This window comes from Prionailurus bengalensis, chromosome C1, assembly GCF_016509475.1.
Source record: "Prionailurus bengalensis isolate Pbe53 chromosome C1, Fcat_Pben_1.1_paternal_pri, whole genome shotgun sequence".
Taxonomy (NCBI): Eukaryota; Metazoa; Chordata; class Mammalia; order Carnivora; family Felidae; genus Prionailurus; species Prionailurus bengalensis.
This window is the reverse complement of record NC_057345.1, coordinates 79,365,510-79,392,450: the sequence shown is the minus strand read 5'-3', so window position 1 is coordinate 79,392,450 and position 26,941 is coordinate 79,365,510. Positions and strand designations below refer to the sequence as shown.

At 36.7% G+C, this 26,941-nt stretch overlaps 1 protein-coding gene across 8 annotated transcripts in view; it reads right to left on the bottom strand.

The window, feature by feature from the left end:
- The window catches only part of CCDC18 (coiled-coil domain containing 18), a 118,329-nt gene extending 91,415 nt beyond the window's left edge, over positions 1-26,914 (bottom strand). For 4 of the 8 annotated variants that reach the window (XM_043575591.1, XM_043575589.1, XM_043575583.1 and 1 more), the window contains exons 1-8: positions 26,605-26,914; positions 25,756-25,936; positions 24,417-24,580; positions 23,511-23,685; positions 20,380-20,538; positions 13,845-13,951; positions 12,535-12,663; positions 290-386 (exon numbers count right to left, since the gene is read on the bottom strand). In XM_043575591.1, the coding sequence (XP_043431526.1) occupies positions 290-386; positions 12,535-12,663; positions 13,845-13,951; positions 20,380-20,538; positions 23,511-23,685; positions 24,417-24,550 (801 nt within the window). In that variant the 5' untranslated portion in view covers positions 24,551-24,580; positions 25,756-25,936; positions 26,605-26,914. Of the gene's footprint in view, positions 1-289; positions 387-12,534; positions 12,664-13,844; positions 13,952-20,379; positions 20,539-23,510; positions 23,686-24,416; positions 25,937-26,604 lie in introns of all 8 variants that reach the window. The other 4 variants (XM_043575586.1, XM_043575588.1, XM_043575584.1 and 1 more) reach the window with 3 other exon arrangements.
- Positions 26,915-26,941: the final 27 nt, after the last annotated feature.

The following is a 26,941-nucleotide window of genomic DNA, read 5'->3' as shown; positions in this document are numbered from 1 at the left end:
CACTCACCTCATCTTTCTCCGTATTCTTTTCTTTCTCTGTATTTTGTTCTTCCCCTTGTCTCCATTCTTTTCCCACTTTGATAAAAAAGTTTCTGCTCATTATAAGATTATGAACACCAGCCTTAGCCAATATTTACAATTCTTTATTCCAATGATTTTATTACAAGGTCATAAAAATTATTCCCCACTTTAACTATAAACAAATACATTCTATTTATGTCTATTTTTATTTTTATTTTTAGAATATGGACAGTTCCAAAAAAACTGAATTTGCACAACTGCTTCTTACCTTTTCCAGTTTTTCAGCCACTTTTTCTTTATAATGTTGGAAAGCTTTACTCAGCTCTTCAGCATTATATAGTGCTTCATTCCTTTGTCGTTCAGCTCTAAAATTTAAAAAGGGAGAATAAAAGTAAAGAATGCTCTGCATTTAACTAGTGAAACTCCAAAGTAACCTATATTTTATTATAAGAAATAATTAGAGACAAGCAGTACTAAAAAAGAGTATTAAGCTTAAACTGCAAAATGAAGAATAGAGACTACAATAATTTCCTCACTGTATCAATATGAAAAATAAAATATAAAGCACCACATAAACTTTGAAACATACATACATTCTTATGTGTTAGCAATTTTTTTCTCTATCTGGAAAAGATCAGGGAAGCAGCCTAGGCTGTATAAACTCAAAAATCAGAATTTCAAAATATTACAGAATCAATCCATGGTCTAGTATATTAAAAATATTCGGTAAATCCTGTGACCTTTGCAAAGGGCAAGTAAATTTTCAAAAAGGTATTTCAAAAGGCAGTAGTTACTTCCAAAAGATGTAAAAATCTGAACAACAAAATCTACCCACTATGAAGCACTGTCTTAGTTGACCCTGACGTTTCCTCATACTTTTCACACTGAGTTGAGACAATTGGGCCAATGTAGTCAATTTCATAGCTACCTCTAAAAATTATTCTATTATTTAAACCTCTTCTCATCATATTCATTCCAATGTAAGGGTAGTTAGTGACTCTACTCTTATCAAGAGTGAATTTCTCTACACTCTAGACCTCAGCTCTTTCCCTTTCAGGGACTTAACTCTATCTTCTATACTTTCAGTCTCTTCTCTATTGGTTTACAAATTCAGTGGAAGTATCTCTTACTTTCTAAATATATGTAGTACTTAAGTTTGGGTAGCAACTGTGGATATCAAAGTGTCTATCTGGTTCCAAAGTTTTAGATAAATGGTAATGGTTTAAATATTTTCTTAAATGTTTATTCATTTTTGAGAGACAGAGTGCAAGTGGGGAGGGGCAGAAAGAGAAGGAGACACAGAATCCAAAGCATGCTCTGAACTGTTGGCAGAGCCCGACGCAGGGCTTGCCGATGTCGGACACTTAACCGACTGAGCCACCCACGTGCCCTGGTAAGAGTTTAAATAATAAGGGATTTATCTAAAAATCTAAGAGAATATATTCCATAAATAGAGCTCAGAGGGCAAAGGATACCTGTATGTCTCACTTAAACAAAACCCTCCACTGATATGCTTTACTCTCTCGTCCTTGCTTTTAAGACAAACTTATCCACGTTCACACTTACCTACTCTTCCTCACCACCAATTAAAAAAAAGTAAAGACAGATTTTAGCCATACAGAAAAGTACATAAACATCCATGTACTCCCAATCAAGCTTTAATGAATCTTCTTTTTTTTTGTTTCATATAGCATTTTTTACTTTAAGCAAACAAAACATTATAGACATTACAGAGCTGAGGTCCCTGTGTCCCTTCCAAATCCCATTCCCCCGACTTCTTCCAAAGGTAACCGTAGTCTTTTTTTTTATTACAAAACATTTTCTATGTTCACATGTTCACCTAAACCCACAAGTAATACATCCCAGTTCACTTATTCCAAGAGGCACATTATTTTCATCATTTTAACACCTCTAAAATTGGTATGTATTTTATAATTAATGGTATATAATAGTTTCACGGTGATATTTTTCTTACTGATTACCTAAATAATGATGCACCTTAAGATCTGTGTAATCTTATATTCAATAAAACATCATAGTTTCTTCCCATGTTTTTATACTTTATATGATCACCCTATATATATTTATAGCATCACACTACATATATCCTTCTGCAGATTGCTTTTATTCAGTATCATTCAAGATCTATGTTCATCTTTGTGACTATAGTTCATTTAAAAAATTTTTTTTAATGTTTATTTATTTTTGAGAGAGACAGAGACAGAATGTGAGTGGGTTAAGGGCAGAGAGAGAGAGAAACACAGAATCTGAAGCAGACTCCAAACTCTGAGCTGTCAGCACAGAGCTCGATGTAGGGCTCAAACTCACAAGCCGTGAGATCATGACCTGAGCCGAAGTCGGATGCTCAACCGACTGAGCCACCCAGGCACCCTGACTATAGTTCATTTTTTAAAATCTAGGGCATACTATTCTATTGCATGAAAATAGTATAATTTATTTTGTACATTTTTTATTTGATAGACATTGAGGTTGTTTCCAGCTAATACAAACATGTTGCAGTGAACATCCCAGTGCACAGCTTCTTGGCAGTATGTGGGAGAGTTTCTTTAAAATAAACAAGAGCTCTGTGCTGACAGCTCAGACCCTGGAGCCTGTTTCGGATTCTGTATCTCCCTCTCTCTCTGACCCTCCCCTGTTCACGCTCTGTCTCTCTGTGTCTCAAAAATAAGTAAACATTAAAAAAAAATGTGTTATGTGCTCGCTTCGGCAGCACATATACTAAAAAAAAAAATGTGTTTAAATAAATAAGAGCTGAATTGCTAAATATTTTCCAAAAGGTATTTCCAAGTTGAAGGTACAAGGTAGGAGCACCTTTAGCTTTATGAAATCTTTTTTATTAGTTTTTTTTAAGTTTTTTTTTTTAATGTTTATTTACTTTTGAGAGAGAAAGACAGAGCACAGTGCACGGTGAGGGGCACAGAGAGAGGGAGACAAGACACAAAATCTGAAGGCGTCTCCAGGCTCTGAGCTGTCAGCACAGAATCCAAGGCAGGGCTAGCAACTCACAAACTGAGAGATTATGACCTGAGCCAAAGTCAGACACTTAACTGATTGAGTCACCCAGGCATCCCTAGTTTATTTATTTTTTGAGAGAGACAGCAAGCAAGTGAGCAACCGTGTGTGGGGGAGGGGCAGAGAGCGAGGGATACAGAGAATCCCAAGCAGGCTTCACACTGTCAATGCCAGTGGACATTTTGAACTCACAAAATATGAGATCATAAACTGAGCAGAAATCAAGCATCTTGGATGCTTAACCAGCTGAGCTACCCAAGCACCCCTGAAACCTTTTTTTAAAAAGTGGTACAGCAGCACTATCAATTTACATTCCCAACCAAAAATGTGTGTAAGAGTTTCTGCTATACTACTACACCTTCACCCATGCTTAGAGAAAACAGTATATAATAATAAAATAACCTACTTCAGCCTCTCAGCAATCTATAATGAAGTACCAAAAATGAGGCAGTCACAGGTTAAGTAACTTGTCTAAGATCTCATAGATTACAGGGAATATAACCTGTTTCCAAAAACTCTTAAGCATTTTGCACTACTACCTCTGGCATGGCATTCAATCTAGCAGGCTGTAGCACTACAGTGTTTGGGTTTAAATTCTAACTGTACCACTTTCTGTGTGTTCTCAATCTCTCTCAAATTCAGTTTCCTCATCTGTAAAATGAGGATGTTATCAATATTCTATGATTGTTTGAAGAGTAAATGAGTTATACACTTAAAGCACTTAGAAAAGTATTTCCATATAGTGAATGCTAAGTTATTATAATTATCACCAAATTAAAAACTTATGCCCATCTAATAGTGCTAAGTGATTGTATTTTTACAATCTCATTGTAATTTTTTTTTAATTTTTTAACATTTATTCATTTTGAGAGACAGAGTGCAAGTGGGGGTAGGGCAGAGAGAGAGGGAGAGACAGAATCCAAAGAAGGCTCCAGGCTCTCAGCTGTCAGCACAGCACCAATGTGGGGCCCGAACTCACCAACTGCGAGATCATGACCTGAGCCAAAGTCTGACACTTAACCATTCCATACAGTTTTTGAAGTTTTATTCAAGGTAACTTAATGCAGGAGAGGGGTGGTGGGGAGAGGCGATATCCACCAGCAAAAATTCACATAGCACTGCAGCTATTCTCCACAAAGTCCAGACCTTAGCCTATAGGTTTAATAAAGCAAGGGGACACATGGAGTGGAGTGGGAAGAGCACTGCAGTCAGATCAAAGGGTTTGTATGTATTTCAAAAGATTGCATGCACCTGACAGCTAACCTTTAATCAGACCCTGAGGCACTACCTGTATGTCAGAAAGGGAAAAGACTATGTTATTTCTTACAGATTCCTGGCAGGCCAAAGCAAGCCTCTCCTCATCCCTACCTTGACGGGCATTTCTAAAAGGTATGTATATTAATCTCCAAGGGTCCCGGAACACATAAGCCCAAAGAGAGGTAATCCAGTGAACATGAACAAGATGGAAGGCCAAAGATAGAGTCAGTATTGTCAGTACTCCTACAAGTTCAAAGCTGGGATCTAATTTTTAAAATCAATAATTAATTCTCCCAGCCACAGTTTTTGAACTTTTTTGTTTTTTAAATTTCAAACAGGTACTCCTTAATGCAGATTCGCCAATTTTTGATATTTTGCCACAATTGCCCATGTCTCTCACTTGAGAGATTTTTTTTGTACTGAACTACATTCTAGAGTAATTAGTAACCTTCACCTTTATTTTAATATTTTTTAATGTTTATTCACTTTTTGAGAGACAGAGAAGAGTGTGAGCAGGGCAGGAGCAGAGAGAGAGAGGGAGACACAGATTCTGAAGCAGGCTCCAGGCTCTGAGCTGTCAGCACAGAGCCGAATGCGGGGCTTGAATTCACGAACCGTGAGATCATGACCTGAGCCAAAGTTGGACACTTAGCTGACTGAGCCACCCAGGTGTCCCAGTAACCTTCACCTTTAGTACTTTAGTACGTATCCTAAGAACACAATGCCTCATATAACCATAACTATCAAATTCAAGAAATCTGAAACTGTTACAACACTGTTATCTAATGTACAATTCACATAAGCTTTATCAATTATTCCAATAATGTTCTTTACAGACCTTTTTTTTCCTTCTGATCTAGGATCACATACCGCTTTTAGTTATCATATATCTTTAGTTTCTTTAATCTGTAATATCTCAGCTGTTTGTTAAGTCTTTCATGACACTGACTTTTTTTTTACAATAGCTTAAATTTATTGAACATCTATTATGTGCCACAGAGAGTTTTAGCTGCTTTACATACCTAATCAAAGAGTCACAACTCATTAAACTGGACATTATCCTTATCTTATCTGTAACTAGGACCCAGAAAGATTACACATGTTCAAGGCATGCCCTCATAGTTACTAAGTAGTAAACCTAATGTATGAATCTAAGAAGGAGGTGGACTTAACCACTGGACTACTGATACAAAATTAGATGTCAAACAAGATACATAAAAAACATGTGCGTTTAGAATCATGCTATGCATGGGGTGCCTGGGTGGCTCAGTCAGTTAAGCATCCAGCTTCTACTCAGGTCATGATCTCACAGTTCGTGGGTTCGAGCCCTGCATTGGGCTCTGTGCTGACAGCTCAGAGCCTGGAGCCTGCTTCAGATTGTGTGTCTTCCTTTCTCTCTGCCCCTCCCGTGCTCATGTTCTGTCTCTGTCTCTCAAAAATAAATAAACATTTTTTAAAAAATCATGCTATGCAAATAATTTTTTTCTTATAGGGAAATATGGGCATTTTCTGTTTAGTAGATAGTAAAAACATACACACACACACACACACACACACACACACACAGGTTACCTAAAGGTCTACTCTGACACTGCTATTGAAGAGTCACACGGATGAGATCTTCAACAGCCAGAAGCTGATGGTCAATTCTGTGTTTTCTGTGAACCCCTGGATTCAATGACTCTACCTTCTTTTACTTCCCAATGTGATCAAGTATATAACCCATGACTAATACTGGCATAAATGTGCAGCAGCCACTCAAGCTATTTGGAAGTTGCTTATCACTACAACATGATTTTCTCATCCTGCTTCCCCTCTCTTTTCTCAACTACCTACTATTTTTTTTTTAATTTTTTTTTTCAACGTTTTTTTTTTTTTTTATTTTTGGGACAGAGAGAGACAGAGCATGAACGGGGGAGGGGCAGAGAGAGAGGGAGACACAGAATCGGAAACAGGCTCCAGGCTCTGAGCCATCAGCCCAGAGCCTGACGTGGGGCTCGAACTCCCGGACCGGGAGATCGTGACCTGGCTGAAGTCGGAGGCTCAACCGACTGCGCCACCCAGGCGCCCCACTACCTACTATTTCTTAAGCCTATGTACTTCACCGTGAGAGAAACACATCAAACTAGGGTTCTCTTCTGCTCTCCAGATGATGTGTACCCAGTGAGAAATTCAGTAAATCAGTGAATAAATGCTGCGAAATATTTGCTTAACCTTGTCTGTTTCCTCATGAGGAGATTCAGGCTATTCATTCTGGGGATCACACTCCTCCATAAATGACATAGTACCCCTCTTAATATATACCACATATAAAAACACATGATGGCAGTCTGTCCAAAACCTTGGTGGGTTTTTTGTTTTGTTTTGTTCTGTTTTGTTCTTTTTGGGAGACTGAGAGAGAGAGAGAGAGAGAGAGAGAGAGAGCCAGAGAGAGAGAAGGAGGGAGAATCTTAAGCAGGCTCCATGCCCAGCTCGGAGCCCGACTTGGTAATGGATCCAACCACACTGGGATCACGACCTGAGCCAAAATCAAGAGTTAGACGCTTAATCGACTTAACCACCCAGGCATCCCCACCTTAACTTACTGATTCTTCCATTATTTCCTCTGATTCGTAATGCTACCTCTTACATATCAAGTTTCTACTGTGTGTATGTTTGCTAAAAAGGGTCTGTTCTATACCACTGATATTTTTTGGTTTATTCCTATACCAACATCACATTGACTTAATTCATATAACTTCAGAAGTCCTGGTGTCTATAGGCATGCTCTCCACCTTGGTCTACAGCTTCAAAATTGCCTCCTTTATTCTTGGACCTTGGCTCTTCGGTATAATATTTACAGTCAGTTCATTAAGTTTTACCAAAAATCTGTTGGGATATTGATGGGAATTATATCAAATGTATCAATTATTTTGGGAAAAAGTGACACTTTTATATTAGGGTTCCTTTCAGAAAAATGGTATCTACTTCATTTTAGTATACATGCTGCCAAAGTGAGCACTGGGGTATACTTCATTAGGTAGATCTTCTTTTAAGACTTGCAACCAAATTTTATAATTTTCTCCACTGGATTAATCATGTCTTTTATTCTGATGTTTTGACATCTGGAACTTCACTCACCCTAGGAAGACTGGCCCTCCCTCCCAAGGTTAGCCAATTCTTAGAGACAGTAAACTACTCACCTGGAAGTGTACCTTTCAAAAACAAACTAATCAATCCAGAGCCTCCTCCTCACTCCTCTATTTGGCTCTTACACTCAAGACCAATAATCCCCTATCCTACTTACCTCAGGACCAGGTACCACACAACTCAGGACAGCCTTACACTACAGCCCGCTGAGATTATTCATACTAGCCAATCCTAAACCTGCCTTCCCTGCTTTCACTGTGCCTTCCCACACAAACCACAAAAACATCTCTTTTCCTCCCAAATCCCTCAGTCTCCTGACCAACCCTGATGCTTCCCTGTGTGACCCTCTACATGGCCTGTCATGTCTCCTATTTCTAGGGATTTGTGACTATAAAAATTCCTTCTGCATGACAGTCATTTCCATGTCTGTGTGTCTCACCATACCTGATGAAAGCAAATCTGAGCACATTTTTAAATCTTCATTAAGATTGTACATATTTTCTGTATATTTTTTCTTATTTAACTAATAGTTTTTATTTTAATGTTTTACTAAGTGCAGAAGTCTTAAGTGAATGAGTTTTTATATATGTATACATCCACAAAATTACTATCCAGATCAAATACAGAATATTCAAGTACCCAAAAGACTCCCTCCAACATTCTTTACTCAAAAAGGTAAACACTACTTGGAGTTTTTAATACCATATATTAAAGAATATATGAATCAAGAATTTTACCTATTCTTGATTTCTTATGGAAATGTACTATATTTTGCACCTGGCTTCTTTTGCTTACATTATCTATGATATACATTCACTTATGTTGTTAACAGTTTTTTTTTTTAAATAAGTATTTCATTTTTTTAAAAAAATTTTTTTAATGTTTATTTATTTTTGAGACAGAGAGAGACAGAGCATGAGCAGGGAAGGGGCAAAGAGAGAGGGAGACACAGAATCGGAAGCAGGCTCCAGGCTCTGAGCCATCAGCACAGAGCCCGATGTGGGGCTTGAACTCACAGACTGTGAGATCATGACCTGAGCCGAAGTCGGACGCTTAACCGACTGAGCCACCCAGGCACCCCCATGTTGTTAATAGCTTTAATTGCTCTTTTCCATGAGTGTATATGTTCCATAATGTGAATATAACACAATTTATTTATTCTATTATTAACATTTAGCAATTATGAATGAAGCTACTTTGAACACTCTTGCACCTATCCTTTGATAGATACAGGCATTCATTTCTGATGCAGTAAATGCTAGATCACAGGGTGACTTATGTTAGCTTTAGCAGATAATGGCAAAGTTTTCCAAAGTGTTTCTACCAATTTACACTCTTAGAAATATATGAGAATTGTAGGGGCTCCACAAGTTTGCCAAAACTTGATATTGTGAGTCATTTTCATTTTAGCCACTGTGGGCCATAATGGGCCTGTTTCCTTTTGTCATCACCCTTGTTTTGTTTATTACTTTCTTGTAGGAAAATCTTTAACTATTGATTCAATATCTCTAATAGCTGTATTTCCATTCAGGTTTTCAATTTATTAAGTTAGTTCTGTTAAATTATATTTTGTTGAGAAATCATTTATTGAGTCCAAATTTTCATATTTCTCATTCTAAAATGGTTCATAGTATTTGGTCTTATTTCTTTCTTTCTTTCTTTTTTTTATGTTTATTTCTTGAGAGAGAGAGAGAGAGAGAGAGAGAGAGACAGAATGTGAATGGGGGAGGGGCAGAGAGAAAGGGAGACACAGAATCCAAAGCAGGCTACAGGCTCCAAGCTGTCAGCACAGAACCCAACACCGGGCTCAAACCCACAACCACAAACCATGAGGTCATGACCTGAGCTGAAGTTGGACACCCAACCGACTGAGTCACCAGGCACCCCTTTCTTAAATCATAGCTAAATCTATACTTTAGAAGTCCTTTTCAATCCCAATATTGTTTTTTGTGCTTTGTCTCCTTGATTAATTTTGTCTGATGCCCATTAGTTTGGCCATTTTGAAAAGAACCAGATTTAGGTTTTGGTGATTTTCTCTATGGTTTCCTTGTTTTCTATTCGATCATTTAATCCTATATTATTTCAATACTTCTATTTCCTATTTTTCTTTTGATGATTTCTTCAACTGTCCTTTTCCTGACTACATAAATTGGATGTTTTAGCTCATTCATTTTCATGCATATATTAATTTCAATATATGCATAGGAGACTAAAAATTTCTCTCTAAGAATATCTTTGGTGTCAGCCCACAAGCTGTGGTATTTTTTATATCGCTCTGTTCTAAAAGTTTTTTTTTTAATTTTTTAAAAATGTTTATTTATTTTTGAGAAAGAGAGACAAGAGTGTGAGTGGGAGAGGGACAGAGAAAAAAGGAGACACAGAATCCAAAGCAGGCTCCAGGCTCTGAGCTGTCAGCATAGAGCCCAATGCGGGGCTTGGACTCACGAACCATGAGATCATGACCTGAGCCAAAATTGGACACTTAACTGACTCAAAAGGACACTGAAGCGCCTCAAAAGTTTTCTAATTTTTGTCCTAATTTCTTCAATGGTCCGTAAGTAGCAAGAAAGCTGGCTTTAAATTTCTAAATATACATGATTTGGGGGGGGGGGATTACATTCTAACTTAATTGTACTACAGTCTCAGAAGGTAATATATACAACATCAATCTTTTGGTGTTTGTTGAAACTCATACTTTCTGACATAGTGAGGTAAAGATTATAAATGTTCTAGAAGTGCTTGAAAGAATATGACTTTTCAAACTGTTGGGTATAGGGTTCCATAAATACATACATTAGATCAAGATTACTAGTTGTCATTCAACTCTTCAATTTCTTGCTTTCATGTTACTAATCTAATAATTCCTAGTAAATGTGTAAGAATGTTACCTGTATGATTAAAGGTTTGCTCATTACCATGTGAAATTTTATTTTCTTTATATATTTCTGGGCTTGACTATTAGATACATGTAAGTTTAGAATCTTTACAGGCTCCTGGTTAGATATTATTTAAACCTTATATAAGAGTCTTCTTTTTAAACTTTATTTTAGAGAGAGAGAGAGAGAGAGAAAGCAAGCAGGGAGAGGGCAGAGGGAGAGAGAGAGAGAGAAAGAAAGAAAGAGAGAGAGAGAATCGTAAGCAGGCTCCACACTCAGCACAGAGCCTGATGTGGAGCTTGATATGATGATCTGGGATTATGACCTGAGCTGAAATCAGGAGTCTGACACTCAACCAACTGGGCCACCTATATAAGAGTCATTTTTATGCTCAACATCACTCATCATCAGGGAAATACAAATCAAAACCACAATGAGATACCACCTCACACTGGTCAGAATGGCTAAAATTAACAACACAGGAAAACAACAGATGTTGGTGAGGATGCAAAGAAAAAGGAACCCTTTTACATTTTTGGTGGTAATGCAAACCGGTGCAGCCACTCTGGAAAAAGTATGGAGGTTCCTCAAAAAGGAAAAAACTAGAACTATCCTACAACCCAGCAACTGCACTACTATACTTAGTATAGGTAAATACTTTTACCCAAAGTATACAAAAATACAGATTCAAAGGGGTACATGCACCCTGATGTTTAAAGCTGCATCAACAATAGCCAAACTATGGAAAGAGTCCAAATGTCCATTGACTTGGATGGACTGGATGTCCATTGACTTTAACCATGAATGGATAAAGAAGAGGTGTATATACATACAATGGAAAATTACTCAGCCATCAAAGATAATGAAATCTTGCCATTTGCACTGATATAGATGGAGCTAGAGTGTATTATGGTAAGCAAAATAAGTCAAAGAAAAATACAATATGATTTCACTCATATTTTAATTGGAATTGAAGAAACAAAACAGATGAACACAGAAAAAAAAGGAGGTAAACCATACAACAGATACTTAAGTATAGAGAACAAACTGAGGGTTGATGGAGGGAGGTGGCGGGGGGGAGGGCGGTGGGAAATGGGTTAAATGAGTGATGGGTATTAAGGAGGGCACCTGTGATGAGCATGAGGTATTGTATGTAAGCGATGAATCACTAAATTCTACTAAAAATGAGTATTACACTGTATGTTAACTGGAATTTAAATAAAAACTTGAAAGAAAAAAATTTTTTGAAGACAAAAATGGAGATTATGATTTTATCCTGTGTAAAAAGCTGTTATAATTATATTATTATATTGGAAAATATTATTAAACTAAAAAATTTTAAATGTTTATTAGTTTAAATGTTAATTGACATTGATAGTTAAGGGTTCCTTACTCAAGACTACCTACAAAACTTTATATTAAGACATGCTTTATACAAAATCAGGGCACCTGGGTGGCTGAGTTGGCTAAGTATCTGGCTCTTGATTTCACCTCAGGTCATGATCTCAAGATTTGTAGGTTCAAGCCCTGTGCCAGGCTACACATTGATAATGCAGAGCCTGCTTGGGAGTCTCTCTCTCTCTCTGCCCCTCCCCAATTTAGGTATGTGTGCACGCTCTCTCAAAATAAACTTAAAGAAAAAAAAAAGACATGCTTTATACTTTCTTTTACTCACGAATATATTTACTCACGAATTTTATGTAGGAAATAATTTCAGAAAAAAGTAAATATCATTATATTGATAATCATTATCAGACTTCTAATCCCAATCCAGAATGCCAGTAACATGAAATTTTTAATGAAAAATGAAACACTATTGACAAAAATAACATTAAATTTTTCTACTGCTAAGTTTCTGAAATATTTTCATTTTAAAAATTAGCTACAGGGGTGCCTAGGTGGCTCAGTCAGTTAAGCATCCGACTCTCAATTTCTGCTCAGGTCATGATCTCACAGGTTGTGAGTTTCAGCCCTGCATCGGGCTCTGTGCTGACAGTGCAGAACCTGCCTGGGATTCTCTCTCTCTCTCTCTCTCTCTCTCTCTCTCTCTCTCTCTCAATCTCTCTCTCTCTCCTCCTGCCCCTCTCCTGCTCACTCTCTCACTCTCAAAAATAAATAAATAATTTAAAAACAGATAATAAAAATTAGCTACAACTTAAAAAAGGTAATATATTCTTTTTCCCCCTACAAAAACAATTATCTGCTTTAAAACACATACCTCTTTCCTTGTTTACTTTGTTCAAGTAAGTCTACCTTTAACTTTATACATTCCTCTTGGGACTTCTGCAAACTCTGCTCCTTTTCAATCACCATTTTCTGGCTCTGCTCTAATTTATCTTCTGCCTCTCTATAAAATAAAGGAAAATATTTTTTAAAGGCTATTAAAGAGATTATTCCAGGTATGCAAGAATAGCTCAACATTAGGAACTCTATCAGCTTAAATTATCAAGGTAAGAGAAACCAAGATTTAGTAAGAAATAGAGAAAAGGCATATTTATCACTTATCAACTAGGAGTTTTTACAAGGAATAAAATGATACATATACAGTCAGATACTAGAAGCATAACCATACAGTTCAAAAATTAGGTAAGAATGACTATTATTACCACTATATCCAATGATTTTTCTGATAGTTACTAAAAGAAAAATGAAAAAGTACTAAATAGAAATTTTGAAAAGGAAAGACAATATTTTCTTTTTCTGCTAACATTATTAGCTGCCTGAAAAATCCAGGAGAATCAAAATGCAAAATTATTAGGGTAAAATAATATGACAACTAGTCCAATTACAAAATAATTATATTACACAAAGAGCAACAGCCTTCGTATATACCATCAATTAACAGAACATGAACAAATTCACAACAACCAAAAATATAAAATATCTAGGAATAAAATTACAACAACATGTTATACAAGGAAAATTACAAAATTCTGATGGTCACAAAAGATGACTTTAGTGTACATCAGAATAACCTGCAGGACTTACTAAAACACATATTACTGGATCCCACCTCTCACAGTTTGTGATTCAGTAAGTCTGAGACAGAACCTGAGATCTACAATTCTAACAACTTCCCAGAAGATGCTAATACTGCTGGTCCCAGAACTACACTTTGGGAATCATCAAAATGGAATGATGTGCTATTTACTATGCATATATTTCTCATTTTATTCAAAGCAAAAGGGGATAAATTATAAAGTGCCTGATTCCTTGTATCTTATTCTTAAACTCCTATTGAAGCACCAGTATATACTACTATATAGGGCAAGAAATGAATTAGTGCATATTCAATAAAAGCATGTAAATAAGCATCTTAGCTCATTTTATGTCTTTTTTTAGCCCCCGTAAAACACATGCATCTTGGAGCCAAGAGGAGTTATGATGGACCACAGAATAGATTCCACAGGTCCTAAGATAGTCTCTAAGCCACTAGAAATTTATGGGGTGGGGAACAAGATTTCACAAGATATATCAAAAAGCACAAGTAGGAAGTAAAAACTTTAAAGCCATAAAAAGTATATTTACCTCAAAACTTTATCTTGGGCTGAAACTTCTGCTTCCAAATTTATAATGTGTTCTTCCAAGATAGGCACACTGGCTGCCTGTTGTTGAACAGATTCAAGCATAGAAACCTAAAACAAAAAAGTAACTTTTAGCGCATTTTCTTTCACAAAATAATCTACTTGATCCTTTGTTTCTTTTTCTGTTTGCGAGGGTGTTCAATATAAAGCCCCAATCATCGATCAAATGTGAAGCTCACCCTATCTCTTCCTTTGATCAACAGTTACATGGGTGTGTCATCATCACAAGCCAATATCAGCATGTAAGCTCCAGCCATTACCCTCAACTTAATATCCCAAGATAATTGATTAACTATTTGGGGGGGGGGGGGGGGGGGGGCGGGAAGAATCACTACTGAAACCAACCAGGAAGATAAATTTCACAAAAACAGAAAATTCAATATAAAAGATAAAATTATAAAAAGGTAAATAAGAAAATACCTACTGAACCATTTTACAATTTAAGACCTAATTTTAGAATACATCTTACTAGAGAAAACTTAGAAAATACAAAAAGCAAAGTAATCCTACAACCTGGAAGATAAAAAGAATATAGCAGGGTGGGAATCTACAACCTAAATAGTGTCTGGAAAGAATATCAATAAGGGACCTAATTATCCCTGAAAAAAGGAAGCATAAGGTCCAGGAAAGAAAACCCAGAATACAGCTAAAAATGTGCTGGTAAGTCAACCCTCCTTTTCCCATTCCTTTCAAAACACCAACAGTCCAGTGATAGCCTACCAGGAAGAGAAAAAAAATTTATTATCTAAGAAACTGAACAGGAAAGGTTTAGGACTATGTAGAACGATGAGCAGGGATGAAGTAGTTATAAACAAGCTGGTTTACATAAAACAGTTTCCAACTTCCTACATCATCTCATTTAGGGCTATCCCACAGGTGGGAAATCAAAGGATTCTTTGCTGGAAAAATTCAACAGCTCCAAAGAAAAAGGCCTCACATACTGATTTTGGGCAAAAGAGGCTGGGTATCTCCCTAGAAAAGATCCACCTCCCCAGGCATCACCAACATAGGAAGTGCATTGGACAATAAACTTCACCTTTGTACAGAGAGCTTCCAAAGTGCATTTAAGTGCCTTTCTCTTAAATATAAAAAGGTAAAACATGAACATCTGAAAAAAAGGCTTCTAACGTAAAAAGTCAAAGGCCATAACAAAAGAAAAAGGCAACTGGCAGCAAGCAAGGCAAGTATGCACACACACATAGAAACACACATTAAATCTTAAGAAAGCTAAGTGAAGATACTGCATCAGGATGTTCTTCCAACCCCCCCCCCCAAAAAAAGATTAAGAGAATATGGAAAAGCTCTGGAAAATGAAAAAAAAAAAAAATCTGACAGCTAAAGTAAGATTCAATAAAGGTGTAGATGATAGCTTTGAGGAAATTTGAAAAGTATCATAAGAAGACAAGGAGATGGGGGCGCCTGGGTGGCGCAGTTGGTTAAGCGTCCGACTTCAGCCAGGTCACGATCTCGCGGTCCGTGAGTTCGAGCCCCACGTCGGGCTCTGGGCTGATGGCTCAGAACCTGGAGCCTGTTTCCGATTCTGTGTCTCCCTCTCTCTCTGGCCCTCCCCCGTTCATGCTCTGTCTCTCTCTGTCCCAAAAAATTAATAAACGTTGAAAAAAAATTAAAAAAAAAAAAGAAGACAAGGAGATGGAAAACATGAAAAAAAACCTTAAAAGATTCAGAGGACCAATTGAGGTAATCCAATATTCATCTAATAGGAAAAATAAAAGAGAACAGAAGGAAGAAAAGCAGATAGGTGTAAATGGACCTTAACATACAAAGGTAGACACATAAGGGTAGTAGCAGACCTATCTACTGAAACTTGGCAGGCCAGAAAGGAATGGCATGAAATCTTCAATGTGATGAACAGGAAAAATATGCAGCCGAGAATCCTTTATCCAGCAAGTCTGTCATTCAGAATAGGAGAGATAAAGGTTTTCCCAAACAAACAAAACTTAAGGAATTCATTACCACTAAACCAGCCCTACAAGAGATTCTAAGGGGGACTCTGTGAGTGAAATGTTGCAAGGACCACAAAGTACCAGAGACATCACTACAAACATGAAACCTACAGATAACACAATGACACTAAACCCATATCTTTCAATAATAACACTAAATGTAAATGGACTAAAAGCTCCAACCAAAAGACATAGAGTATCAGAATGGATAAAAAAAACAAGACCCATCTATTTGCTGTCTACAAGAGACTGATTTTAGACCTGAGGACATCTTCAGATTGAAAGTGAGGAGATGGAGAACTATCTATCATGCTACTGGAAGTCAAAAGAAAGCTGGAGTAGCCATACTTATATCAGGCAAACTAGACTTTAAATTAAAGGCTGTAACAAGAGATGAAGGGCAATATATAATTACAGTGTCTATCCATCAGGAAGAGCTAACAATTATAAATGTCTATGCACCAAATTCAGCAGCACCCAAATATATAAAACAATTACTCACAAACATAAGCAACCTTATTGATAAGAATGTGGTAATTGCAGGGGATTTTAATATTCCACTTACAACAATGGATAGATCATCTGGACAGAGAATCAGTAAAGAAACAATGGCCCTGAATGATACATTGGGCCAGATCAACTTGACAGATATTTAGAACTCTGCATCCCCAAACAACAGAATATACTTTCTTCTCAAGTACATGCAGAACATTCTAAGACAGATCACATACTGGGTCACAAAACAGCCTTTAATAAGTATAAAAGAATTGAGATCATACCATGCACACTTTCAGACCACAATGCTATGAAACTTGAAATCAACCACAGGAAAAAGTCTGGAAAACCTCCAAAGCATGGAGGTTAAAGAACACCTTACTAAAGAATAAACTGGTCAACCAGGCAATTAGAGAAGAAATTTAAAAATATATGGAAATAAATGAAAATGAAAATACAACAATCCAAACACCTTGGGATGCAGCAAAGGCAGTCCTGAGAGGAAAATACATTGCAATCCAGACCTATCTCAAGAAACAAGAAAAATCCCAAATACAAATTCTAACAGCACACCTAAAGGAACTAGAAGCAAAACAGCAAAGACACCCCAAACCCAGCAGAAGAAGAGAAATAATAAAGATCAGAGCAGAAATAAACAACATAGAACCCCCCCAAAAAAACAAAAACAAAACAAAAAACAGTAGAGCAGATAAATGAAACCAAGAGTTGGTTTTTTGAAAAAATAAACAAAATTGATAAACCTCTAGCCAGGCTTCTCAGAAAGAAAAGAGAGAGGACCCAAATAGATAAAATCATGAATGAAAATGGAATTATTACAACCAATCCCTCAGAAATACAAGCAATTATCAGGGAATACTATGAAAAATTATATGCCAACAAAATTGACAACCTGGAAGAAATGGACAAATTCCTAAACTCCCACATACTTCCAAAACTCAAACGGAAAGAAATGGAAAATTTGAACAGACCCATAATCAGCTAAGAAATTGAAATCAGTTATCAAAAATCTCCCAACAAATAATCCTGGACCAGATGGCTTCCCAGGAGAACTCTACCAGACATTTAAAGCAGAGTTAATACCTATCCTTCTCAAGCTGTTCCAAAAAACAGAAATGGAAGAAAAACTTCTGGACTCATTCTATGAAGCCAGCATGACCTCGATTCCTAAACTAGACAGAGACCCCACAAAAAAGGAAAATTACAGGCCAATATCCCTGATGAACATGGATGCAAAAATTCTCAACAAGATACTAGCAAGTCGAATTCAACAGCATACGAAAACAATCATTAAGCATGATCAAGTGGGATTCATTTCTGGGCTGCAGGGCTGGTTCAATATTTGCAAATCAATCAGTGTGATATATCACATTAATAAAAGAAAGGATAAGAACCATACAATCCTGTCAATAGATGCAGAAAAAGCAGTTGACAAAATACAGCATCCTTTCTTAATAAAAACCCTCAAGAAACTCAGGATAGAAGGAACAAATCTAAACATCATAAAAGCCATATATGACAACAGCTAAATCATCCTCAATGGGGAAAAACCGAGAGCTTTCGCCCTGAGATCAGGAACACAACAGGGATTTCCACCCTCACCGCTGTTGTTTAACATAGTGTTGGAAGTCCTAGCATCAGCAGTCAGACAACAAAATGAAATCAAAGGCATCAAAAGTGGCAAAGATGAAGTCAAACTTTCACTATTTGCAGACGACATGATACTCTACATGGAAAATCCAACAGACTCCACCAAAAGTCTGCTAGAACTGACACATGAATTCAGCAAAGTCGCAGGGCACAAAATCAATGTACAGAAATCGGTTGCATTTTTATACACCAATAATGAAGCAAAAGAGAAATCAAGAAACGGATCCCATTCACAATTGCATCAAGAACCATAAAATGCGTAGGAATAAACCTAGCCAAAGATTTAAAATATATGTATGCTGAAAACTATAGAAAGCTTATGAAGGAAATTGAAGAAGACACAAAGAAATGGAAACACATTCCATGCTCATGGATTGGAAGAATATTGTTAAAATGTCTATACTACCCAAAGTAATCTACACATTCAATGCAATCCCAATCAAAATTGCACCAGCATTCCTCTCAAAGCTGGAACAAGGAATCCTAAGATTTGTATGGAACCACAAAAGACCCCGAATAGCCAAAGTAATACTGAACAAGAAAACCAAAACAGGAGGCATCACAATCCCAGATTTTAGTTTCTGCTACAAAGCTGTAATCAAGACAGCACAGTATTGTCACAAAAACAGACACATAGACCAATGGAATGGAATAGAGACCACAGAATTGGACCAACAAATGTATGGCCAACTAATCTTTGACAAAGCTGGAAAGAGTAACCAATGGAAAAAAGATAGTCTCTTTAACAAATGGTGCTGGGAGAACTGGACAGCAACATGCAGAAAAATGAAACTAGACTACTTTCTTACACTATTCACAAAAATAAACTCAAAATGGATAAAGGACGTGAATGTGAGACAGGAAACCATCAAAACCCTAGAGGAGAAAGCAGGAAAAAACCTCTCTGACCTCAGCTGCAGGAATTTCTTACTTGACTCATCTCCAAAGGCAAGGGAATTAAAAACAAAAATGAACTACTGGGACCTCATCAAGATAAAAACTTCTGCACTGCAAAGGAAACAGTCAACAAAGCTAAAAGGCAACCGACAGAATGGGAAAAGATATTTGCAAATGACATATCGGATAAAGGCCTAGTATCCAAAATCTGTAAAGAACTCACCAAACTCCACACCCGAAAAACAATCCAGTGAAGAAATGGGAAGAAGACATGAATAGACACTTTTCTAAAGAAGACATCCAGATGGCCAACAGGCACATGAAAAGATGCTCAACGTCACTCCTCATCAGGGAAACACAAATCAAAACCACACTAAGATACCACCTCATGCCAGTTCGAGTGGCTAAAATGAACAAATCAGGAGACTACAGATGCTGAAGAGGATGGGGAAAAACGGGAACCCTCTTGCACTGTTGGTGGGAATGCAAACTGGTGCAGCTGCTCTGGAAAACAGTGTGGAGGTTCCTCAAAAAATTAAAAATAGATCTACCCTATGACCCAGCAATAGCATTGCTAGGAATTTACCCAAGGGATACAGGAGTGCTGATGCATAGGGGCACTTGTACCCCAATGTTTATAGCAGCGCTTTCAACAATAGCCAAATTATGGAAAGAGCCCAAATGTCCATCAACTGACGAATGGATAAAGATGTGTTTTATCTATACAATGGACTACTACTTGGAAATGAGAAAGAATGAAATCTGGCCATTTGCAGCAACGTGGATGGAACTGGAGGGTATTATGCTAAGTGAAGTAAGTCAGGCAGAAAAGACAGTTACCATATGTTTTCACTCATGTGGATCCTGAGAAACTTAACAGAGAACCATGGGGGAGGGGAAGGGAGGAAAAAAAAGTTACAGAGAGGGAGGGAAGAAACCATAAGAGACTCTTGGATACTGAGAACAAACGGAGGGTTGATGGGGGTTGGGGAGAGGGAAAGTGGTGATGGGCATTGAGGAGAGCACCTGTTGGGATGAGCACTGGGTGTTGTATGGAAACCAATCCAACAATAAATTATATTTAATATAAAAAATAAAAAATAAAAATAAATAAACATTTAAAAATAAATAAAAATTTTTAAATAAAAAATACAAAGGAAGATAAATAAGTTGTATTTCCTTCATACAAGAAATAAAACTACATAAATTGATAATCTTAAGATTTTAAGAGGCTATGACTTATGTAAATGTACACACTATACAAGCTACCCTAAATCATTTTCAGATATTAAATTCACATAAAATTGATTTCATAACATGTTGATACTATATTATCATAACAAAAGTTATTATATATAACACATTAAGGCAAAACATGGAATATTTTTCCAATTATAAATCTTAAAATGCTTCCAGTTAATTTCTACTTCCATAGTCACACTTCAAGAAACATACTTTTGCTCTTGACTGTGTTAATTCAAAGTGGACAGATTCCATTTTAGTCATTAAAGAATGATTCTGTGAGACCAAACAAGCATTTTGTTGCCTAAGTTTGTTAAGTTTTTCTCGAAGACTTCTGATCTCCTGATCCATGGAGGTAGATGAAAAAGACATCTGAAAAATGAAAAAGAGCAAGCTATGTTGCATTATTTCATTATATGTAATTAATGGAAAACTGTAAACAATTATCAGTAAAATGTCTACATAGCTCAGAAAATGAGTTAAGATGTTTAGTAAGTGTGGTTGAGGACGTGTGGGACAGTAAGCGCTCTCCTCCACTGTGGTGAACACGTACATAAATAAGTATAGTTTAGAAAACAATGGTACACTTTGGGAAAGTTCTTAGTATTACCAGTAAAGTTCAACATACTAAGACTCAACAATATTACCCCTGGGTACAAATTTAAAACTTTTGCAGTGGGGGGCGCCTGGGTGGCTCAGTAGGTTAAGTGGCCGACTTCGGCTCAGGTCATGATCTCACTGCTCTTGAGTTCCAGCCCTGCGTCAGGCTTTGTGCTGACACCTCAGAGCCTGGAGCCTGCTTTGGATTCTGTGTCTCCCTCTGTCTCTGCTCCTCCCCTACTCACAGTCTGTCTTTCGCAAAAATAAATAAACATTAAAAAAATTTTTTTTACACCTGAAAATATAAAAATATTCATACTAAATTTCCCCATAAGAGACAATAAATGGAAAAAAACCAAACGACTGTCAACAATAAAATGGATAATGGATAAATTCTTTAAACCAACTCTTCATTTCGGCTAGGGTCATGATCCCAGGGTCATGGGATTGAGCCCTGTTTTGGGTGCTAGACCGAGCATGGAGCCTGCTTAAAATTCTCTCTCTCCCTCTGCCCTTCTCCCACCTTGTGCTCTCTCCCTCTGAAATAAAAAATAAATTAAAAAAATAAAAATAAAAAAGTAAACTAGACACAAATTTTTATTATACTTTTAAATATATATTTTATAATAAATTAATTTTCTAGAAGGTTGAGGTTTTCAAGACATAATTTTTTTTTTAAAAAGTAATATACTTATGCAATTCAAAAGTCAAAACTATACAAAACATACAGAAGCCTCATTCCCATTTTTAGTAGATAGGTAACCATTTTTATAAGTTTCTTATTTATAAAACACCAATCACACAGCAAAAAAAAAAAAAAAAATAGGGAACTGCTTCTACAGTTATTAACTACAGAGTTATTAAGTTATGGTCTTAACTAAGACCAGTCTTCTAGTGTTTCCACATTCATTTGCAAGCAATACAAATTACCCACTCCCACACTGACTTATGCAAAATCTAGCATTCTAATTATGTCATTCTGTACCTTGCATTTTTTAAACTATATATCCTGCCAATCTCTCCACAATCACTGTAGTTGGAAAGTCCTATTCTTTTATTCTCTCCCCCACCTCAGCTGCAGTTTCCATTGCATGTTTATTCAACTAATCCCCTATTACTGGACACTTGAGGTATTTCTAATCTTCTGCTATAACAATGTTTCATTTTGTACTTATGCAGGCATACCTGTCAGGTATTTTTCTAGAAATGGGATTTCCACATCAAGAGTAAACGTATTTGTGATTTTGGGAAATATTACCGAATGCCCCTCCACAGGGGCTATATCATTTTGCATTCCTACCAGCAATAATATGAGAACGCCTATCTCCTTCTAATTTCACCACAAAATATGATATCAAACATCTGGATGTTTTAACAATCTGATAGGTTAGGAACTGGTATCTAAGTATAGTTTCACTGTGAATTCCTTTTATTTTGAATGAGAATGAACACCTTTTTATTTGTTTGAAGATCATTTTAATTTCCTTTTTCACACATATCTATTGCCCATTTTTCTATCGGGTTGTTTATCTTTTCTTCTTTCTAGAAGCTCTTCCCATATTAAAGAGATTACCCCTTTGTCTTTAACAGGCATTACCAATATTTCCCCCCTCCAATTTATCATCTGTCTTTTGATTTTGCTTAAGGTAAAACACAATGATTTCAAATAAAGCATATATGTAACAAAACTGATCAGCAATTTGAGTTAGGATAGAGGTCAATTTTCCAGAATGTAAAAAAAAATTTTTTTGCCCCCAGAATTACATAATCTTTGTAGACATGGAATTTGAATTTATTTTCTAAATTGCTGGCTCACACTGCTTCATTAAGTAGCTTCCTTACAAAAAGAAAACCTCTTGGGGCACACTGGGTAGCTCAGTCAGTTAAACATCTGACTTGATTTCAGCTCAGGTCATGATCTCACGGTTCATGAGTTTGAGCCCCACATGGGGCTCCACGCTGACAGTGTGGAGCCTGCTTAGGATTCTTTCTATTTCCCTCTCTCTCTGCCTCTCCCCCACTTGTGCGTGTGCATGTTCTCTCTCTCTCAAAATATCTAAATAAACTTAAAAAAAAAAAGAAAAAAACATCTCAATTGTTAGTTTTCTGAAGTGGGAAGACAAGTTTTTATTCAAAAAGATGATGAAGTGCATATGCAACTGTATCTATATATGCATGCTGGCAGTGAGGCAATAGAGCATAGGAAGAGAGTAGAAAGGGAGATTAAAGGGTTGAGTAAGGAAGAAAGGTAAACACAGTGAGATGGACAATATGATTGAATACGAAATATGGAGAGAGAGAGAGTTCCAGACTAGTAAAGATGTCGAAGAGCATCCACAAAATTCAGGGATAATGAAGAGAACAATACCATGTTATCATATAGCAACTGATTCAGGCTAAATATGGTAAATATACCTTAACCACTGAATAAATAACTGATTACCTATTCCGTACATGGGATAGTGCCAAAAATCACAGGAGTTACAATTTACTTAGGAAAGCAAGCCATTTAATTGCAAAAAGGTAATAAATATAGAAGTTTAAAAATAGAGCAACACACCAAAGCAACTATTTTCTTGTTAGGACACAAAAAGAACCATAACATTTAAATTCAATGAGTCTTAAGCATGATGATAAAAGACTATGGAAAACATAAGACATTTAAAGAAAAAACTCAAAGTATTTTAAGTAGACAGATCTAAAACCAAAACTACTTTTATGTAGACAGGTCTAAAAACAATAACCTTATCTCTTGTTTTTTTTTGAAAATCAGTACAGCCACTGGGCATTTTACAAACTGTTTTATAAGGTGTGTGATTCAAAAGTCCAAGCTGGTTAGGCAGAGAAAGATCTTCCAGGATGAGTTTTTCAGACCTTGAGAGATTAGAGGTATAATCAGAATTTTCACTTGGACTAACACTAGAGAAAAAAGAAAAATACATTTTAATTCTAGGTGATTTAAGTAGTCATTCCAATTTCTATACATCAAATAAGAAAACAGAAAGAAAAGCACCTGAAGTGCTGCTGGAAATCACATTCAGTTCTGAACTTAAGGCAATGTCACAACTAAATTTCTTAATAAAGTGTAATTAGTTTTAAACTAACAATCTGTGTAGTCTAGAGACTATACGCTAGAATTACTTAAGATTCAAAAAAAGAGTCAAAATAATAAAAGATTAACCCCGAAACATATATTTTATACTGAGTCCTAATACAGTAAAAGTGTCAACTTAATGTACAAACACTTCCCTAATATTTCTACTTTTTCCTTAAACCAAGGGTTACATTAAAAATTACAGAAAATTGGGGTGCCTGGGTGGATCAGTCGGTTAAGTGTCCGACTTCGGCTCAGGTCATGCTCTCGCAATCTGTGAGTTCCAGACCTGTGTCAGGCTCTGTGCTGACAACTTAGAGCCTGGAGCCTGCTTCAGATTCTGTGTCTCCCTCTCTCTCTGCCCCTCCCCTGCTCTTGCTCTGTCTCTCTCTCTCTCTCTCTCTCTCTCTCAAAAATAAATATTTTTTAAAAATTACAGAAAAACTATTTCCTATTCTAAATATGTATTAGAAACAAAATATATAATAATGAAATTCATACATTTTACATTCATAAAGTCATATTCTAAAGTCTACATATGATTTTACTTACTCACCTGGATAACTCTTCCCCTAAACTCTGCAAACTCCATTCCGTTATCTTCAGTTCATGTCTTAAAGAAGCAACATTTGCAAGCAAACTTTCTTCTTCATGGTCTTTATTACAGTAGTCTGATGAACTAGATTCCATTTCTTAAAAAATGAAATGAATTTCTTGTACCTTGATGGAAAGAATCTGTGGTGTCAGTCAAAATACTCTCACAATAATAGAATTTAACTCATTATTTTTCTATTTTCTCAAATGATGTGCAATCTTTCATAGTAATTTAAAACAAAACAAAACCCCAGTAACAAGGAATTTCTCTGCACTGTAAAGCCATGCAAATGGAAAGTTCAATAGAATTTCAGTGAGTCAATTTTTTATTATATACAGAGTCTAGTTATTCTAGTCCCCCTTCTCCAAGCACATTTAATCTTTCTAACAATTGTGTGCATTAAGTACTTTTATTCTACGTTAAAGATGAACTCAGAATATGACAAATTAATTTACTCAAGGTCATACAAACTGTCAATGGTAGAAACAAGATTTGAACCGAAGTCGTCAGGATCCAAAGACCTTTTAATTATGTTGCACTGCAATTTCTAACTTATTATAAATCAATTTCAATATGAGCTGTTTGAACTTACATGCTCAAGTTACAAGGTCCGGAAACCTGATAAAAATGGTATCATTATAATCATTCATATTTTCTTAAAAGCAATTTATTACCAAGTAAAGTTTAACTCCTTCTCCTATTTAAAATGGTTATAAGGTTTAAAAAACACACACAGTCACATCACAACCATAAGGATCAAAATGGCATTTAGCAAGTTAACTCATAGAAATACATGAAGAAAAGCTTTTCTTTCTTCAACTGATGACGATCTCTGGAGTTGTGAAATTCTCTACTAAATAACCTTTGCAAATAAAAAATCGTAACTAAGGGCCACATTTTGTTATTAATAATTAATACATAAAATCATTGCTTCAAAGTATATATTAGTAACTAATATAATAAAAACTAAGGCTTTAAAATCTTTACTACTCCTATAGATCTTTCTGCATCTTAAAATTACATTCTTCTTTCAAATCCCATTTACCTTTGTCATTGTAGCATCTCTCTCTCATTACCCTTCTAGAATTCTGACCACATCCCAAGCTCCAAAAGGTTAGGAGTCCTGTGTATTATGTTCAGGACTGTAAGGCACTTGCAGAAGTTCAGTATGTTCGGTGAATAAATGATGACTCCCTAATTGCCCTTCTTTCCTTTCATTGAGCCAAAATAGTTTGGTCAATTTACTTCCCACTCAAAATTTCTCAGATGTAAGGAGGAAGATTAAAAAGAAAACCCTCACCTTATTGTAAGAAACTGTGGCACGAAATTAAATGAGACGCTATGTCATCGCAGAGAAAATGTTTCTTTTTTCCCCTTTCGTTTGCACAAATTTGTTTCTGCTTAAGTGAGAAGGCTCTCCCATACAAAAGTCAGTGGATCAGGTCCCCATTCCGCTCTATCTTTTCAACATCTCTAGCCTCCTACAGGATGGTGAAGGAAAAAGGGGTACAGACAATTTGGGTAAATTCTAAAATGCCATTCAATATTACGTTTCAACTAAATCAGGTTTTGGGTCCGACATCTGTGTATTTTAATGTAACAATTCCCAAACACTTCAATACCAACGAATATATTTGCTTTTTAACTTTTTTTCTTATTAGAGCATTTACTGTCAAAGATTTTTTTTTCTCCCCTCCAACTTACAGTAGTTATAAAAGTCTATTCTCACACACGTGGCAAAGTATTTTTGGCCCTAATAACGTGTTTGTAGCTTTACGCACGCATACCCATCAACACCGAAGAACAAAGTGTTCTTTATAAACCTTGCAAGTAATAGGATGGGTTGTAGTCTTAAAACATTCCTCATTTGGCAAGATCAGAGATTTATGTTGTATTGTCCTGTTATCAACTACTCTCAATTTGACAGAATTAATCCTACATTCATCTGGAAGCAGGAGAGAAAAACATGACCTCTTCCGCCCCGATTTCTCAAGTAAAACACAACCCTGCAGAGCAGCCAGCGCAGTAAGGGTGAAAACGAAGCGCTTTCGAGGGTGCTGGGAGGGAAAGGAACGTAACTCCAGGTAGGCCTGTTTCTACCCTCCAAGGAGCAGTCACCACCCAAGCCGTAGTTGGGAGACAGACCCACCTGACAACAGCGCACACCGCGCTCTCATCCGCGTTCGGAAGCCTAAGACTCTCTACAGAGCTCGGGGCGTGGAAGCATCAAACACTTCACGCGGAGAACAAACGAACCACAGCCGCACGGAGTTCGAACGGCCGCGGGAGCCGTTGGGGACACGCCTCCCGGGCCTCAGACCCGCCCCCTGCGCAGACTCTGCGTGAGGTGACGCCACGACGCGGGGTCGGTCGGGGATAGTGATCAGCGAGCGCATCCAAGCCCGCTCGCTCCGAACTACATTTCCCACAATTACTCCTACGACGCCCATTGGTGTGGGGGAAGCCATGGGAACCTGCCGCCCGAG